General features: G+C 37.3%; 1 protein-coding gene across 1 annotated transcript; it reads right to left on the reverse strand.

Moving 5' to 3' along the window:
* Positions 1–1,274: 1,274 nt before the first annotated feature.
* On the reverse strand, positions 1,275–16,995 carry Riok2 (RIO kinase 2). The gene is made up of 10 exons (XM_005363331.2): positions 16,858–16,995; positions 15,024–15,162; positions 14,243–14,359; positions 12,589–12,764; positions 9,897–9,985; positions 8,657–8,848; positions 8,014–8,106; positions 6,481–7,005; positions 5,330–5,426; positions 1,275–1,537 (listed from the first exon to the last, which is right to left on the reverse strand). Exons 1-10 carry the CDS (start codon positions 16,921–16,923, stop codon positions 1,373–1,375), a joined length of 1,659 nt encoding a protein of 552 aa, XP_005363388.1. The 5' UTR covers positions 16,924–16,995; the 3' UTR covers positions 1,275–1,372.
* Between the last annotated feature and the right edge of the window lie 3,403 nt (positions 16,996–20,398).

Here is a 20,398-nt window from a genome sequence, read left to right on the forward strand (position 1 = left end):
TTGAATTTGTTTGGTAGATCACTTGAAATCTTAAGACTATTAAGGGTAAGAACCATGTAAATCTGTCGTCTAATTTTATCAAATAGAAATGAGCTTTTTATATAGTAGGTATTCAAGTCAACTCAGCCAATGGAGTAAAGCCAAGATGAGGTCATACACTTCTATTCCCAACTTGCTTTCAACACTTTGAATATTAAGAAAATGTATTCCAAAACAAACATTCTGTGGTCTTATTAAGCTGTCTTCAACATTAGTTTATGTTATAAAAATACTTTTGGCAAAGTATAAAAATGGAGTACCTCAGCTTAAAGAAACAACTAAAGTTTAAAGCAGGACTATGTCAACACTTCCAAAATTAGTATAACTTTCAAAGAAACTGTATCTGATATATTCCTATATCCAAATATTTAAATGAATTTAGATAATGATCTAATGCAAATAGCCAGAAGCATTAATTTCACTTAGGTAAAAGGGAATCTGATGTCTTTATCATGGAAAAACATCTATTGTATTTCTTCTATTTATCACTCTAGGCATTCTGTTGGTCACTGTTGGCACATATTGCCATCTGGTGGTCATTTCTTGAAGAGGCTCTTCTATTACTGGTCTGTTCAGGGAAAGTTGAAGACCTACAAGCATGCATCTCTATCCTTCTGAATTAGATTATGCTTGAGGAATGAAACATGGTTTATATTTTCTTTCCTGTACTAAATACTTGTTAATACTGAGGTGTGAACACATTCTAGAGTCATGCATGTAAGAAAATGAGAAAGAGCATTTCATTCTTCATTCCTTCTCACTCTCCCACCTCCATTGGCCACATTGCTCAAACCTGAGGAAAAGCTGAATTCTGGTAGGGCTATCTGAAGTCTCTTTCCCATGACTACACAGTTAATGAAAACAGCATTGAATAGACTGAAGGCTGATTATCCATTACTGACTTATCTCTACTACTGAAGTCTAAATTAACAGAAGGGGGTCAATTCACTCCAATGGCCAAATAATTGTATGTTGTCTCATATAATCCTAAAACTAACTCATCAGTGATTGACTGAAGGAGAAAGGAAAACTACAGCTTGATTTAAGTTGTTCTATTATTACATGTAAAGTCAGAACCTGCATCTGTTTAAGGCAGAAATAAAAATGATACAGTTTGCAAATATTGCTAATGAAGTTAAATTTAAGAAATTATTTTAGATTTAACAGTTATTTGAAAAACTTTAAAAAAAATAATGCTTAGCAGAAATACTATTAATTAGTCTCTGGAAACCAACTTTATAGTTTAAGTAGTTTATTTCTATATATAGTGGCTTTGGCCACTGATCAAAGGTGGGATAAATACAATTATCTTTATATATATATCAGAAATATATTAGTCTCCCCAAAAGCTGGCTGCTTCCAAACTAGATTTAATATTCTGCATGTTTTCCCTGCGCTGCTTGGTAAACACATTGGCTTCTCCTTTCTGCAGCCGGCGTCGGGCAGCTGACTTCTGCTGCCTTGTCAGCTGACGCTTCACCTTCTGCTTCACCAGCTCCTGGAAAGATTTTATAGTTAGTATCACTAATAACCATTCTGATAAGAAGCAGAAACTCATTAAAGCAAAGATTTACATTGCTAGTATCTTTCCAATTTACAATGTTGAAGATAAATTTTTACAGTAGATAAACCAGGAGAAGCTGTTGGAAAACTTAAATACAAATTATACAGCCAAAGGGGTCAGTGTTGCATAACAGTTTAAATTACAAATCACCAGAGTGCCACCTAGTGGCCAACATGAGCAGAGGGGAAACCAAGATGAAAACTATTCCTTCTTGGAAAAGGCAGACATGATTTTGTATTTACTGACCACTCACTGGCAGTCTCGTGTAGCCTGGTGCCAAGATTGGCCGTAACGGGAACGTAGTCAGATAACCCTGATCTAATCCTCCTGTATTCGCCTACAGGTGTTAGCCACACCTGTGGTGCTGTGGACTGAAACAGGACTGAGGGCAGCAGTCATTCATGGGAAGTCTTCACAGGGTTTCCAGAGATGCAGAACATCATCTCATACTTAATGACCAAAAATTCAAACCACTCATAGTTAAATGCCGCAAGTACAAATCACGACTGAAGATTTAAAGAAAAATTGAAGATTCAATTCACAATGATCTTTTCTTTCTCAACATCCCCAATTCAGAACAATGTACAAATTCTATAAGGTAATTGTGTGTGTGTGTGTGTGTGTGTGTGTGTGTGTGTGTGTGTGTGTGTGTGTAAACAAACACCTGGATACAACATACAATAAGTACTACGTGTTAGCAAGGCAATGGTGGTGCACACCTTTAATCCCAGCACTTGGGAGGGGGAGGCAGGTGGGGGTTCCAGGACAGTTAGGGCTACACAGAGAAATCCTGCCTCAAAACAAACAAACAAATGAACAGAATATATAGTTATTTTTGCGATTACATAAAAATGCATAAAAAACACCTTCTCTTTTTGTTGAAAAGTAAAAACATTTTTCTATTAGACACAGCCACATGTGTATTTATTAAAAGGCAATATGTCTTAATCACTTAATTGTTACACTCAAGGACAGAATTTACAAATGACTAGTGGCTGTGTTAAGAGTTTATGTCTAGTTTTCAAAAGAACCTAGATTTGACTCCCAGCAATGTAAAAGTCCAATAAATAGAACGATCAAAGAGGAAAGAGATTTTGTGTTTATAATTTCAGGAATTTAAGCCCTTTTGCCTTTGTACAAATCCCCAAATCATCACCAAGTTCACTGAGGTAACAAACAGTTTGTCATTGTAACAAAATAGAAGGAAAACAGTATGAGAAAAATTTCAAAAGAAGTTGGGTGTACAGCCTGTTATCCTAGCAGTCGAGAGGCAGACACGACAATCAGGAGAGAAAGACTAAATCTGGGGGGAGGGGAAACTGTGAGCAGCATATATTATATAAAATAATTATTTTCTGATGCAGGAGGGTTATCTGTCTATCTGTTGCTTTCATTCGTTAATTAATAAAGAAAACTGCTTGTCCTGATAGGTCAGAACATAGGTAGGCGGGGAAGACAGAACAGAATGCTGGGAAGAAGGGAAGTGAGGCAGTCGGGGAAGACAGAACAGAATGCTGGGAAGAAGGGAAGTGAGGCAGTCGCCATGATTCTCCTCTCCGAGATGGACATAGGCTAATGTTTCCCAGTAAACCACCACCTCATGGTGCCACACACATTAATAGAAATGGGTTAATCAAAATGTGAGAGTTAGTCAGTTAGAGGCTAGAGCTAATGGTCCAAGCAGTGTTTAAATGAATACAATTTGTGTGTTGTTATTTCGGGTGTAAAGCTAGACGTGCTGCTGGGCGGGACGAAAAGCAGGCCTGCTCGCCTCATCACAATTTTCAATTAAAAAAACCCCCAAAACCAAAGAGTCTGAGGTCAGCCTGGTCTGCACAGAAATCTTTGTTCATGGAGTTAGGCTGAGGGTCTTACCCCTCCTTAGAACACAGGCTCATATATTACAATTCACAACACTCAAGACAAAAGACTTGAAGACTCTAAAGCCACTGGCTACAAGAGCCTGGGAAAGAGAAAAGGACCAGAGCAGCTAATAATGTCTTAAATATGCATAGACAATTGTATCTGAGCCACAGAGAAGGCAATTACATTTCAAGAATTTTACCTTCATTGGTCTAGCAAATTCTAAAGGTTTCTGAAAGGCCCCAGAACTATAATATAAACTACTGTTAATACTTTTATTCTTTTGTGTGTGCATGCATGTACAGTATATATGTATATATATCTGAGGTAGGTCATCTCATGAACCCGGAGGTCACCAGCTTGACTAGCTGGCCAGGATTACAGATATAGCGGCTATGTCTGGCTTTTTATGTGGACACTGGGGATACAAACTCATAGAAGCCTCTTCCCAGCTTGAATTTTTACCTTATTCCTGATAGCTCTCATTTAATACTACAATATTTCATTCTATCCCAAACAAAACATTCTAACTCATTAATGACATATCTGAATTTTTAATAACTTTAGAAAAATGAAGTTATTTATCTTTTGAATTCATTTCTATGTAGCCATTTCATCTCATTTCTTCCCTTCTAAACGGTTTCCTTCATTGTTCACTGAGTAAATTATCTCTAAAAAACTAGCTTTACTATCACACAATTTTACATAAATAGAAGGAAAGAATCCAACACAATTATGACTTTAATATATGAAAAATTTGATATATTACTATTATTTCACTTTCTTAATGTTAGATAGAAAATCATTTTTAGAAAGTGCAATTAAACAGTACTCATCAAAAACACTGCCTAATCCCGAAATAAGGTGGGTAAGTTGTAAATTGCACAGTAGTTGCCAAAGAATTGGGAAAGTAAGCAAACTCAACATAGTTTTACTTGAGTCTCAACAGGAGTAATGACTTGTAAATCCCTGCTCTTTCCAAATGTCAGGAATGAATGAATGAAATCCATAATCCTGACCACAGAGAGGGAGAAACAATTCCTCCACAGGCCACTGAAAGGGGTTTGCTTTGTGAGATGTAATAACCTTTAGACTGATTCCTCCTTCTGGGTAAGTCAGAACAAAGGCTGGCTTACATGCCAGAAACCTTAGTTGGAGATAGAATATTTTGCTCATTGTCCTGTTTAGAAAATGTCCCTTGTTTGTATACTACTGCCAAATGTCAGAGGAACCAACAAAACTTTGATACCAAAGACATTTAAAATTACCTACTTCTCAGAATGTAAAAAAAGTGAGGATGGAACTCCTTTAAATTTCAGCCATACTGCTGTGGCGTTACCATTCTGCAAAATCATATAACTTTGTTAAAAAACAAACAAACAAAAAACCCCCCAAAAACAAGGAGGGAAGGAGAAATGGCTCAGCAGTTGAGTGCTGACTGCTCTTCCAGGGACCAGGGTTCAATTCCAAGCACCCATATGGCAGCTACAAACTGTCTTTAACTCCAGGATATGACACCTTCATACAGTCATCTGTTCTGGCAAAACAGCAATGCAAACAAAATAAAAGTAAATGAATTACCACTAAAAAAAAAAAAAAAACAAAAAACAAACCAGATGAATCACATGGAAAAATACAAAATCCCACCTGGATCCAAAATACTTATGTTGCCCTATCCTTGGAAGCTGCTTATTCCAGGTAAAAGTGAACCCTTGCCTCTCTTGCTAAACTGAGTGCTGTTAATTTTATAGCATTAACATATGAGATCCAAATATCTAAATGACCTGAAACTTTCACAATACCTAAGTTCACTACTCTCCCCACAGCACTGGCCCAAACAGCTGGTATACGTGTAAAACTTACTGGAGGAATTGTTGAACAGCTTAGGATACTGCCTGTAGATGTAACACTCAGGGTTCTTGTTCTATGCTGAGGAAGACTCTTCATACTATCTTCATCTCTAGAAAAACCAAAATTCAAAAAACACACAATTTATGTTAATTAAATTAAATTATATATTTTGTAGTGAAGCTTATGATGAAATGCCTCAGAATTATATTTACGAAAGCATAAAGTGAAACTACTTTAACTCAGTCCACTGTATCTGAACATTCATGAAATGCCTGACAAGTCACCAAACTTTCCAAAGAGAATGTTTCAGTAACTGAAATTTATCATTTCCCCACAATTCATTAGTGTTTTTCACTAAATGATATAAATCTATTTCTCACACTCTGAGTGTGTGTCTTGCTACCTTCTGAACAAAAGCAGACATAGTTACAGACAGATATAATATTCCCATTCTTTCTCTGAGACAGGTGGCCTTATTTGTAGCCAAGGCTGATCCTCCTACCTCAGACCTCAAGTAGAAGTACAAGGGTATGTACCACCATGCCTAGCCATAGACAGAAGTACTCTGAAATTGCCCTATAAAGCATAATGAAAAGTACAATCATGGATACATCTATGCCTTTCAATGCGCAATATTTTAATATAAATAATGTATAAGAAAATATGAACTTCTGATAGCCAGTATTTTTCTAGAACATCTATTTTTCAAACTTACATTTATCTTTCTGTATGGTACACGCCACAGCATGTACGTGGAGGTCAGAGAACAATTCTCCCCTTCCACCATGTCGGTCCTGGGAATTGAACCTGGGTCACACTTGGCAGGAAGTGACTTTATCTTCACACAATAAGTGTATTAAGAAAGCAGAACAACTTACCGTGTCTAGAAACAGTTCTATTTATTAAGAGAGCTGCATTAATTCTATAAAGTAATTGGTTTTAGTTAAAGACAGAAACCTGTGACATTTAGTCAATAGACTATTTGGAATCAGATCAATTGAAGAGACAAATCTGTTTCAATATGAAAAAGCTTTCATTTTACACAGGATGGCACAACACAATTATGTCATAGCATTTGTTCTTTTTCAAATATGTTCCCTCATCAGAGTCAAAGAACATACTGATCTCAAGATTAAAGGCAAAAAGGAAACAAGAATCTATACCTGAAAGGCCTGAACTCCTTGTTCAATGACGACAAGGCAATCAGATCAGGGCACCCATCTTCACACTCTTCAGTGTCAGCAAGGCTTTTCCACTGATCTGTCTGGACATCATGTCTGGTATCATTGTCAGTATTATTGCTCTCCTCAGAAAACCCAGTAACAGAACTGGGGGCAAGAACCTGACTTTTCATTTCTTCTAAAGCTTGATTTAATTCAGTCACTTCAAAACTAGAAACATTAGCACTCTGCTCTGATAAACCGTCTTCCTTTATTTGCTTGAGGTCTCCAGATGAGAAGCAACAGTAGCCACCTGATTCATCTACTGGGTTCAGTTCATTTTCCATTTCTGACGTACAAAGTTTGTGTTTTTCTAATACCTCTTCATCAGAGAACGAGAAGTCAGATTCCTCTTCTGTTTCAGTAACTTTATCATCTGGACCTACTGGATGTAGCAGTTCATCATCTGCCTGCATTTCTTTTGTGTAACCACTGGCGGAGACCTCAACGTCAAGAGAATCCTCCCTCCTAGGGAAAAAAGGTACCAGCATCGAATAACAAAGAAGATCTCTAAGATGAACAGTACCACTCTAATAAATGATGAATCTTAACAACAAATCTCAAACCAGGAAATATCTTAAAAGTGTATAAAACCAATAGAGAAATATTAACTAAAAAAATATACATAATTTGAAAAAAAAAAAAAACCCACAAAGATGGAGGCATGGCTCATCACTTTTCTAGTGGAAGGTGGTTTGGTTCCTAGCACCCACCCAGCTGCAGATCTCACGCTCTCTGGTCTTTGTTGGTACTTGCACTTATGTGCACATATTATGTGTTGGGTAGCCTGTTGTCAACTTACACCCTATGGAAAGAGGGAACCTCAATTGAGAAAATGTACCCACTACATTGGTATACAAGCAAGCTTGTGCATTTTCTCAATTCATGATTGAAGGGAGAGAGCCCAGCTCACTTAGAATAGTGTCTCCCTAAACTAGGCGGTCCTGGGAGGTTTAAGAAAGTAAACTGAGCAAGCCAATAAGCAATACTCCTCCAGGGCTTCTGCTTCAGTTTCTGTCTCAAGGTCCCTCTGTCCTGAATTGCCCTAATGAAGGACTGTAACCTGTGAGTCAAATAAACTCTTTCCTCCCTAAGCTGCTTTTGGTATTTTATCACACGTAAAACCCTAACTAAGAAATGCATAATTAAAAAGTAAAATCTTAAAAAAAAAAACATTTTCACTAAAATTTGTCACCTGATTTCTTATGAACATTTGATACAACATTCAAAATACAATGAAAAGAGTTGACTTCATAAGAAAATAAATTCAAATTCAAAAAGTTCAACTGTAGCATCTTAATGGACTGACAGCAAGTATTTTCAAATCTTCAAGTTTCATTCATGTACTGTAGAGCGGTGAAACTCAACAGCAACTACGTGTTGTGTGTCTAGACGTTATTTCAGACAAAACAATTAACTTTAGAATTAAGCAAATAAATCTGTCAAAGGAGTTCAATCATTACAGGCAGTACAAACCTGATGTCACGAAAGGTTGGGTAGAGTTCACTTTCATAGCCAAAACGCTTCATGAAGAACTCTCTAATGCATTTAACATCTCTGTCAAAATACCTGTAAAAGTAAGCATTTATTTTTAATGCTATCTTTTCTATCTACTGTCTATTTATCTACTTCTGTACAGGACATATAACCTCTCTGTGTTTCTAACTCTGTAGACCAGGGTGGCCTTGAATTCACAAGAGATTGCCTCCCTCTGCCTCTCAAGTGCTGGGATTAAATAATGCACCACCACCACCTAGCTTCTCTGATTTCTTAAAGTCCTGTTTGAATAAATTGGCTCCATGGCTAAGAAAGCTTGATTTGAATGTTAAGTAAAATTCTTCTGTTTTCTTCATTGTAGTTTATATATTAGAGCTTGAACACACATGATGAGCATAATGAAAAGGTCTAAAATTGAATCTAAATATATTTTTTTCTACCTTAAAATACTGAGTAGTAAAGATTCTCTTATGGGGAAAATTCTAGTGTAGTCAGATATAAAAAACCAAAATTCCATCATTGAAACAATTTACCGATCTAAATAGAAAACTGGAAAATTATGAATAAAAAATGTTCTATGATACACAAAACATACACAACTAGAACCAGTTTTAGCACATACCATTCAGCATTTGGATGGGAAGTGGAAACCATCTGTGGAAAATCAATCATGGTGATGTGGTCATCTTTATCCAATATGAGATTGAATTCATTGAAATCTCCATGAATCAGCCCATGATTTCCCAGTTTGACTATTAGGTCCATAGCTTCATCATAAACTGATGAAGGGTCTTCAACATGATGTATCTGACACCTAAAAGTAAGGAAATTATAGATTATTTGTACATGTTCATGATTTTAATGAATATAAAAATGCATTTCACTTCCCAACCTTCCCAGCTTCCTCCTCATTCTCATCAGATCCGTGTCTCAACCACTGAAAGACCACCCAATGCCACGGTCCTGTCTGTCTGCCACTCCTTTCTCACATCTTCCTTACAGTTCAACTCTTTTTAAATAGGACTCACCTGACCTTCAACAGATTGCCTTCCACCTCATAAAAAAAAGTTCAAGACAATTTCTTCTACGCTTTTTTTTAAAGTCATTTCCATTTCTAGTCAGCTGACTTCTTTCCTTGAAATACTTTCTTCACTGAACTGTCAGGCAGCATGTCTTTCAGATGTTAGTCCTTATTATCATTAATTTCTCACTTATTTCACATTCAGATTCAATCCCAAAATAACTCATGTTGCTACCTGTACAATCTGAGCATTTTTCATTTTATGACTATTATTAAAGATATTATCATTGCCTGGACTGCTATACATTTCCTAACTTTATTCCCTGACTATTTCTTGGATCTGACTGTTCACATTTCCCTTCCTCCTGCCCACCCCACCTTAGTCCCTCTGGTTTGTTTTCTCTCCAACCACGGCTATGAACACACAAGGACCAAAGCCCTTCCTTTACGTAACTGGAATATTGCCTTAGCTAGTTTCCTAAGATTCCACCCCGTGAATGACACTTTATATTATATTAAATAGGAATTTCCTACCTCCAGTCTTCACTGATCTTTATCAATAGAGTTTATTAACACACTAGATATACTACATATTTCCTTGTTCAGTTTGAGGACAGGAACTTTTTTTGTTCACTGTTGAACTTGAAAGTATTGGTATATAACATAAATACTGAACAAACTAATTCACAAATAGCAGAGATGATGAACTGAATAAAACTGAGTTTTCAACGTATTTTTTGCCTACCTCTTATATTCCAAAAACTTAGTAAGTTTTACTTAAAAACATGAACCTTAAATTCATTTATTAGAACCTATGTTTTCAAGCTTAATGAATACTTACAGGGGATAGCCATCAATAAGTTCCATGATCACTGCATGGCGATTATAATCAATTGGTTTGGGAACTGGAAATTTCCTCTCATACAATGCCTAAAATGTAAAAATACAAAAAGCTAATAAAATCTGTTTTTTTTCTTTTTTTTTTCTCTTTTTCTTTTTTTCGCCAGAGGAGGGCACCAGATCTCTTTACAGATGGAGCCACCATGTGGTTGCTGGGAATTGAACTCAGGACCTCTGGAAGAGCAGACAGTGCTCTTAACCACTGAGCCATAAAATCTGTTTTTTAAAAGAAAAGAAGAATGCATTTTTATACAACAAGGCTTCCCAAAATTTTAGTCAACCTAAGGGTATTTAATACAGTTTACTTACTGCAAGAATTAGTCATACATAAAAATAAATTTAAATTTCTTTGAATTAACTTTCCCTCTACCGAAAAAAAAAAAAAAAGCTATAAAGTCCCTTAGAGCATTTCCTTTCTGTTTTTAAAGTCCCTATCACTTGTTGATGTGTGCTCACACTATTGCAATAGAAACAAATTTTGATTTTTCTGTCATAAGAAGTCATTCTGGGGGCTGGAGAGATGGCTCAGCGGTTAAGAGCATTGCCTGCTCTTCCAAAGGTCCTGAGTTCAATTCCCAGCAACCACATGGTGGCTCACAACCATCTGTAATGAGGTCTGGTGCCCTCTTCTGGCCTGAGGCATACACAGAACATTGTATACATAATAAATTAAAAAAAGCTCTCCCATCTTTAAAAAAAAAAAAAAAAAGAAGTCATTCTGAGGGTTAGGCATTTTAGTCTGTAATCACTGATATAGCTCTCCAGAATACGCCACCTTAGACCATTCAGACCTTTCCTCTCTGATCTCTGGAATGCCAGTATTTCTACTATTCCACTAGTGTTCCATCCCCTTCCACCATACTTTACCTATGGACCAGTATCAGACCAGATGCTTGTGCAAATGATGCAAGTATTTTATTTCATTTGGACAACTTTTGTATTTTTGTTGCCCAGATTTCAAAGTTCTTTTTAACTGTCTAGTACAAATTCTTCTAGCCAGTACAAAAGTATAGCCAGGACAGTCACTTCGGAACCACCTATACACAGGGCTCACATCCACTCATATCCTGGCCTAGACTTGATCTTCCGCAAAGTCCTTTCCTTAAAGTCACATCCAGCTTTACGAATCCACTCAATTCCCAGTCACTTCTCAGTATCTTTCTCTTCACGTTTACTTTAAAATATAAACTTTTCTTTGTGTCTGTTATTTTCCCAACTTTAAATCAGTCTACACTAACTATTGAGTCCTTTACCCTGTATTACCACAGTACTTAAATTTAAAAGCTTTCTATTCAGCCACTACTTTCTGTGGATAGGAACTGAAATAGTTCCCAGAAATTTTTGTTTATTTTTAAAGAGTTGTACATCAATACAGACCAGTTTTAACAAGTCTCGGCAGCATGAGAACATATTATAACCTAGGTTATGTAAACATTTGTCTAGAACAGCAGTTCCCAACCCGTGGGTCGTGACCCATTTGGGGGCTGAAGGACCCGTTCACAGAAAGCCAACTAAGCCCACTGGAAACAAATATTTATATTACTATTCATAACAGTAGCAAGATTACACTTATGAAGTAGAAACAAAAATACTTTTTTGGTTGGGGGGTCACCACGGCATGAGGAACTAAAGGAGGCTGAGAACCACTGTTCTGGAGCTTAGGTTACAGTGCAGCTCTCAACTCACAGCTTTATCTTAGTCTTTTCCTTTGGGGAACATCAATGCATTTGAGCACACCTATGTGCAACCCGGTTCTTTCTGCACCTTCAATCTGAATATACTTAAAAAGCATCCACCACTGTTTGGAGGAAATGTCTAATGATTTCGGCCAAGATGCTTCCTTATAGTATAAGAGAGAAAAAAGGTAATCACAGGATCAGAATTGTTTATTTATACTGCCTTAAGAATTCTCCTACCACTATTAACAAATAAAGGATCAGATTATATAAACTATTCTAAGAAATAGGGCTTACAAGCAGCAGCTGCTTTCACACTACAGTAATTGAAAGCAACTAAAAAGATTTTTTTGTTGTTGTTGTATGTGGAAATCAAACTAAAACCTGGGCCATCTGGCCCAGAGGGTAAAGGCATTATATAATAGACCTGCCTTCCATCCCAGAGACTCATGATGGAAGGAAATAAGTGAATCCTACAAGTTATACACACATACATATTAAAATGTAAAATCTAAACTAAAAACAATGAATAAATTCTAACAAATCATACCATACAGAATAACTTTTCTATTAAACTTGGTTGTTGATAACATTTAAGTATTAAAGATATTTTTAAAAATCTATGTGGCACTTATTTTTAAAGGTAACAGATACCATTTTATTATACAAATATGTAAATTAATATTTTTCTCATTATGTTAAAGAAAAACACTAGTCAACTTATCTGAAACAAAATTTCCAGACACTGCTTTCAATAAAAAACACATTTATATAGTCACACACATAAATTGGAATAACAACAAAATACCTTCATTAAGGAAGTCATAAGAGGAGGAAGCCACCAGGAAAAGAACAAAATCAACAGGGTTCAAGTGGACTTAGGGACCGAGTGGGGAGTCATTAAGGTCTTTGTAATGGTTGATTATAATGAGGTTAACCTTTTTCATTAAAAAATACCTTCATATAGGCAAATTCCTTCATAGCAGAGAGACGGGATAAATAAAGCCAAGAAACATTATGCCTGTGCTTATGGTAATCACGCTTGTTTTTCAGATTTCTAAAGGAGGTTCTTCCTAGTCTGTGAAGCTTCAGTGCAAACTGCTGCCCTTCTTCATTTGCAACAATGTAAATATCTATAGAGCAAAAATTGCAAAAGCATTGTTAGGACACTGTAACTGCAGTGGCTTAAACAGTTTATCTGTCTTCATTGTATCTGCTATCTTTCCTAATATTTCTTGTGTAAAACATAGCAGAGATGTACTTAGCCAAAGGGTACTACTGCTTTCAAAGATGCTTAGTACTTACCTTTATCATGTCAGAACAATCATTCAGTTCATTGAGAAAGCATTTCTGTGAAACTCACTGTGCTAGTGAGCCAACACAGGCCTTGCATACAGAGGCCAGTGCTCTATCCTATGATTGCATTCTCAGTCCAAGAAAAGGGATTTAACATCTTCTCTTCCAACACGTTCAATTCAACTGCTTTTATGACCAGTAAGTTAGAATTTAATTCTGCAAGTAAACTGTGATCTTCTTACTAAGTAATTTATCAACTATCAAAGTAAGTTATTTGTAATGCTGACATTTAGAATATTCAAAGTACATTAAGAAATTTTAATAATTTATATTAAAAATAAGCTACCATACCTTATTGACAGAATATAAATCATTACACATTTCTGAAACTTGGTAATAACAAAATTTATACACTTTCTACCCTGTTATGGACTGAATTGTGTTCCTCAAAATTCCCCCCCTGAAGCACTAAACTTTAATGTATCTACCTAAAGAAAGGAACTTCCGTTACTACTCATAACTAAGAATAAATGAAACTCAAATCACTACTGCTCAGAAACTGGGATTAAAGGCGTGTGCCACCACCAACCGGCCTAGCATTACTTCTTAAATACACACCACAACTTAAGATATAAATACAGAAGGCTCACTAATCATAGAGAATCTCATAGGGAACTTTTTTAGTAGGTTTGTTAATAATTATTGATTTCCAAGTTTAATTTTGCTTACCCATAAATTAGATAGAAAGAACTGCAAAGAACAAAAACGGTATACTATAGTTCAAAGACTCATCTTCTGTCTTTATTCTTGTCCCTCACCTCTCACAGAGGAAGCAAATGAATATACAATGGTATTTTAAATTCTTTGGTTCTGCGTTGCTGGGACAAAATGATGTACTTGTGGCACTGATACTTACTATCTTCCATTACTTTCTTCTGAAACGCACTTTTAATTATTACAAATGCATACTTTATCGGATATAAAATAAGAGCAAATACAATATTTACCAAAGATGTAAGCTATTAAAAGAATATTAGGGCCTGAAGTGTAGCTGAGTGGCAAAACATGTGCTAGCATGTATGAACCCTGGCAATTCTTGGTATTACTAAAATGATAGTAATAAATTTATGAAGGTAATTATACCCTACTAAATTACTGTTAACAAATACAACAAACTTACAACAAACTGGCTTAACGATCAACTTTCTGACTTACTGTTAACTTTGACTATGTAACAAAATGAAAGAATGTTTTCTCAAAGTAAAATAAAAACTTAAGCAAAGACAATGCTTTCAACAATACTATTAGTACATACCTGACTCTTTGCCAACACCCATTTGGTTTCCAACAGACTCAACTACCTGTCTAGAAGACAGTGTTTTCAAAGCTAGGTAATCATAACCAGCATTTGTCAACCGATAGCCCTGGACAGCTAGAAAAAAATTAGTTAAGAACATCATTTGGTTGTACTGCAGCAACAAGATACATCAACTCAAGTCAAACATTAAAGATCAAAGTCTTAGCGAGAGAAAGATAAATTACCCAAACTTGTAAATTCCCAATTTCTTCTCTACTACAGAACTACTTAAAGTGTGATTCATGTATGGACATCAGTTTAAGGGTCTGTGGAAAGATATGCACATAAACACAAAGGTATTTAAGTTCAGGATATTTTATATTGACCTGACCATGAATTTATGCCTATTTTTGTATATAAGCATTATCCTCTTTTCCCAATAACTACTTTCTCTTATATTTATAAAAGATCTCTGACAGGTTTTTAAACCTTCAACCCTCATCACAGAAGGCTTGAGAAGAAATGCTCCAGAGACCTGCGAGTGGATGAATTTTCCAAAGGTGATGGTAACTGTATGACTATCCTCTTTGCTCTGTAGTGTGCTCTTGCTACTTTATCTGCCCTCATTGATTTGAGTAGACTCTGTGATTGTTTTTGACCAATTCAATATGGCAGAAGAACATGTGAGTTCTTGGTTGTCTAATCAAGCAACCTGTACTTCATGTCCTTTGAAGGTTGGCTCTACAGAAAGCCAATTAGCTGAAAACTGACAAAAAACAAAGTAGCATAAAATACTTACTTTTAGTACGTTCCCAAGCTATAAGTTTATGCTTCACTAATTCTCTCAAAACTTTATTACAGCCACCATGCTTCAGACTGGCTATAGAAGCAATCAAACTGCAGGGAACAATTTCATGGTTCTTCATGCCCATTTCAACCTGAAATTAAAGGAATCATTATGATGCCATAAGCAACACAAAGCCTTGCCTACTAAAACCATGCTAAGATATTAGCCTCTTGAAACTTTCCCAGCTAAGGAGATCTCTAGCCTCAGATGTGTAACCTAACAGGAACAGATAGCGAGAAATGTGCTGTTAAGCAAAATGTAAGCTAAACGTATTAATAGGCATTACCATGGTTACACTGTCACTAGATAGAATGATCTTAGGGGACTGTTGGCCAAACAAAAAGGTTAAGGCACTATATGACTATAATTCTACAATACAGTTATTTTCGTCTCCACCTAAATTCCTTCTTGATAAATACAGTTAATCACTGATGTCTCTTAACTTCAAGAGTAAAAACTGTTAATTCTTGAAAAACACATGGCTGATAATAAAATACTTAACACCTAAACACCTGTCTTAAAAGCCACAGATATTCCAGATATTAAGCATAATTGAGATCATTGATAAAGAGGGCAAAGAAGACAACACTGGCAGCATCCAATCTGAACCTGGAATGTTACGTCCAATACTAGGTAATTCCTTGGGGACCTTAGAAATTATGGAGGAACAATTGGTTCCTCTGAAGTCTCACCATAACTAAGCATTTAAGACTTTTTAACTCATTTTTAAAGTTCTGTTTCTGCTTCTCCAATCTTTTAATACACTTCTTGACTACTTTAATTTTTGTCAGACATTGGGAAATAAGTGAATGTACTGAGAAGAGATGAAAAGTCATTATTTTAAAATACCATTTAAAGAATAAGTCTAAGTTAATTAAGGCAGCTATCGGAGAAAGTACATGCCAAACTTATTATGGATCTTGCATATGATAGATTAATTTTTAAATGCTACCTTGACTACAAAGGCTTAAAACAATACATGAACCAGACAACTCACATTACATATCCTATTATGTAACATAGTCCTTCTCCTTACCAAAAGACAGTGACTCCTAAATAAAGACTGACTTATTATAATCTTAGATGTATGTCCTGATCTCTGTGCAATGAGATTAAAGCTACACAATCAAATTTTGTCATTTTCCCAATTAAAACATTCACTGGCTTCCATATGTAATGTTCACTAGGCCTGATTTGGTTCTCACGTTTTCCATGTACATCTTCAACTATTAGACACAGTCACACTGGCCTTTCCTTTGTTTGAAGATTTTTCCATCTCTGGGTTTTTGCTCTTATTTTAACTCTCTCCAAGGACACTTCTCCTGTAGGTAATAGACCCCTCATTTGGGGTTGGCGACAGGACCTCCTGTCTGTTTTGCATTCTATTGAAGACCCTAAATTGTTACTAAAACCGGACAAATGTGTTTTTCTGAGTGGAGACATTACGTGGCTGAGTCTATTACTGGGAACCTACCAGGCCTCCCTCAAAGACTCTCTCTGCCTACTTTGGAGGCCAAGGATCACTGAAGTTTCCCGGGCAGCAGAGACGCGAGAGCCTCTGAAGCAAAACGAGGAGCGGTAAGGAAGGCTTTGCAGTCTTTAGGAAAAGAAACCTTTTTCCACAAAAGCTTAGTGAAAGTCAGACCTTGGACCCCTTTACCCAGATCGCAGACTCGGCCACAACCCACAGACCAGAGCCCTCACGCTCAGCTTCCATCCAGCGACTTTAGAGGAGCAGGAAGAGGACGCCGCCGGGATGGATAGGCGAGAAAGGTGTGCTTCTTACCGCGGTCAGAACCCTGAAGTCATCGCGGCTCATGTACCTCAGCTTGGCTACATTCACCTTCCCCATGCTTGCAGAGCTCCCGGACCGACGCGCACCACGAACACGCTAAGCAGCTGGGTAATCTCGCGGGCTTTCCGCGGGCTGCGGATCCGCGCAGGCGCTCTGTATCTGTGGTTCCTGTTAGTAGGTAAGAACTCGTGCTTAACTGGTGTTGAAAAATGCTCTATTTCCTGGACCTAGAACAAAAAAATCACGTAATAGAGATTATTCAGTATTTTTATGTTTTTTTTTAAAAAAAACGCGAGCCTAACCTGGCTGGCTGCAACTGTTTCTCATAATATGCCACGTTACTTTTCAGAGCTGCCAGGACCTGAACCGGAAATGGGGCTCCACTTCCGGAAGCAACATCACTCAGGTTAGGGGAGGGGCAGGTTTTGTCACCTTGGGTCACGCCTGCTTTTAGAGCAGTCACTGTTTGCAGGAAAGTCGGGGGAGGGAAATGGCCAAGCAGACGCTCCAGGCTAGCAAAGCCCCTGGAAGGAAGGCGACGGGGCGCCGCCGCCGGCCGCCCGCCGAGGATCTGCCCCCGCTGGCCAGGGACGCGTGGCTCAGCAATGGTTACCGAAGCTGTTGTCCGTACTTCTCGGCGCCAGCTTCTAAAGGAAGCTCGCGCTTTGCTGTTTCTGGGGGTCCGGGAGCAATGGAAAGACTTTATGGGAGACTTGCAGCTCCTCGCTGTGCGCTATGCCTACCTGTCACCGTGGGGCTGGACCCAAGACAAAGGTGTTTATACCGTACCTTCTTCACGACCGCAGCTGTTCAGTATTTGTGTTTCTGATTTCACGAATTTTATTTTAAGCCTGTCAGCAGCAGATCTTTTGGTCTGCTCATAGGTTAAGCTTGGGTTCTACATACTGTCGTCTAGGGTTATGATCTGCTTTATCTCCAGTCATTGGTTTGTAATTGGTTTTTCTTTGGGGGGTATTATATACCAACTTGACGTTAAGTATTAAGATTTATACTTTCAAGTTCTTCCCATAACCCACTTCTTAAGAACCAACGTATTGCTTTCTTCCTTTTCAAGAATGGTGCTAGTATGTTGCCATCCAGAACGCTAGCTCTTTCCTGGATCAGATGCTAGATCTTAGAGGAAGGCTATGGTGTCCGATGTCTTTACAGCTAAAGTAGTCATGGAATCGAAACAGAAGAACAATCCTCTGGCATCTCTATGCCCCTACGTTTGCGGTCTTTGTACTTGAACACAGGACTCTAATTGGGCTTAACTAATTAAGCCTTAACTAAATCCACTTAATGGAATTTTTCTTTCTGTGGTAACACTAGAAAATGTAAAAATGACTGGTGGTGGCGGCACACGCCTTTAATCCCAGCAATTGGGAGGCAGAGGCAGGAGGATCTCTGTGAGTTTGAGACCAGCCCGGTCTACAGAGCGAGTTCCAGACAGCCAGTGTAAAAACAAAAAGTTTGAAGAAGCTACATTGGCTGTCAGTCTTTCTCTCTCTTTTCAGCATTGCTTCAGAAAGCCACCACCAATTCAGTGGGTTTGGATCCAAGTTCTGGAATAGCAGGGGGAATCAGACCAGATTTCTCAACTTTTCAATATTGTTTATTTTTATTTATAAATTTCCTTTTTTAAAAAATTTATTGTGTATACAATATTCTGCCTGCATGTATGCTTGCAGGCCAGAAGAGGGCACCAGGTCTCATTACAGATGGTTGTGAGCCACCATGTGATTGCTGGGAATTGAACTTGGTACCTTTGGAAGAGCAGGCTGAGCCATTTCTCCAGCCCTGTATTGTTTATTTTTAAGTAAAATTATCTCAGTAATAAAGGTATTTATGAGTAAGGGATTCAAGTTCAGTCTTCCTCTCATCATATTGACTTAAACCAGTGGTTCTCAACCTTTCTAATGCTATGACCCTTTAATACAGTTCCTCATCATGTGGTGACTCCCAAGCTTCAAAGTATTTTTGTTGCTTCTATATAACTCCAATTTTGCTGCTATTATAAATCGTAATGTAAATATTGTTTTGAAGATACAAGTTTATCAAAGGGGTCGTGACCCACGTGTTGGGAACCACTGACTTAAAAGTACAGAATGTTCTTTGCTCATTCACCGTTTATCAAATATGGGTACCAGATTTTTTGCTAGGCCTTGGGGGAATGCAATCATAATCCTTAAAACTTAAGTTTATGGGGAAGGATCTGAGCAAAATTGCTAGATGTGACAGAAAAGCCAAGGACTCAGGATGCTGAATTTCCTTTTCCCAGACTTCTCCACTACAGTCAAGCACACACATACATACTTGCTTCTCATAAAGTGAGGTTCTGGATTGTCTAAAGTTCCTGGAACTCAATCAGTAGTCCAGGCTGGCCTCAGATTCAGAGATCTACCTGTCTCTGTCTTCCAATGGGACTAAAGGCATACACTACCACTGCCTTAGAAAATGCTAACTTTTTTAGTCTGAAGTTCAGTGTATTAACAATAAACATCATCCTTTTGAATCAGTTTGTAATTTTGTTCAGTTTTTTTGTGTACAAGTTCCTTTGCTCAGTCGGGCAGTGGTGGCACACGCCTTTAATCCCAGCACTTGGGAGGCAGAGGCAGGCGGATCTCTGTGAGTTCGAGGCCAGCCTGGTCTACAAGAGCTAGTTCCAGGACAGGAACCAAAAGCTATGGAGAAACCCTGTCTCGAAAATCCAAAACAAACAAACAAACATACAAACAAAACAAAAAAACAAAAAGCAAGTTCCTTTGCTCACCACTTCTTCCTGTCATCTGTAATGTTCTTTACACCTTTTTCCCCAGTCATAATATGTCTTATTTAAGATTTGTAAAGTTCTATTTACCACATGAAACATTTATTATTTCTATTTATTTCATTTCCTAGATCTTATGTAATAAATAACTATATTTGTGACTCAAAGCAGTAGAAATTGATTTTCCCATAGTTCTGAAAGCCAGAAACAAAATAATTTTTCACTGGGCCAAAATCTAAGTGTTGGTATTAAGTGAAAAATCAACTAGTCTCAGACAAATACCACATATTTTCTCATATATGTAGAGCCTTGATTTAAAATAGTATATGTGTGTGCGTGTGTGTGTGTGTGAATATGTGTTTATGGTTATATGTTGGTCATAAAACTAGAAGGGACTCAGGAGGAGGAGGAAGAGCTAAAGGGGAGTGGGGAATGAGATAGTGCTGAGGTATTTGTAAGAAGAAAGCAGAAGATAGGTCTGACTATGTGAATAAGAATCTGCTTTAGCTAACAAGGAGTTCTGAAGAAAGTGGACTTCATATAAAATGTAATATTAAACGTTTGGTAATAAATGGTCAGATAAACAAAATTTAAGTGAGATTCAAGAAAATGGAATAGTGACATAAATTGTCAGTTAACATAAAACAATCATAAATATGTAGTTACTTATTCAGTTGTGTTGACTGGTTACAACCTTGTTAGAATTATGTATGAAAAAAACACTTAGATGGGTGATGGTGATGCATGTTAGCACTTGGGAGG

The sequence above is a fragment of the Microtus ochrogaster genome, linkage group LG9, assembly GCF_000317375.1.
Source record: "Microtus ochrogaster isolate Prairie Vole_2 linkage group LG9, MicOch1.0, whole genome shotgun sequence".
In the NCBI taxonomy this organism is placed as follows: domain Eukaryota; kingdom Metazoa; phylum Chordata; class Mammalia; order Rodentia; family Cricetidae; genus Microtus; species Microtus ochrogaster.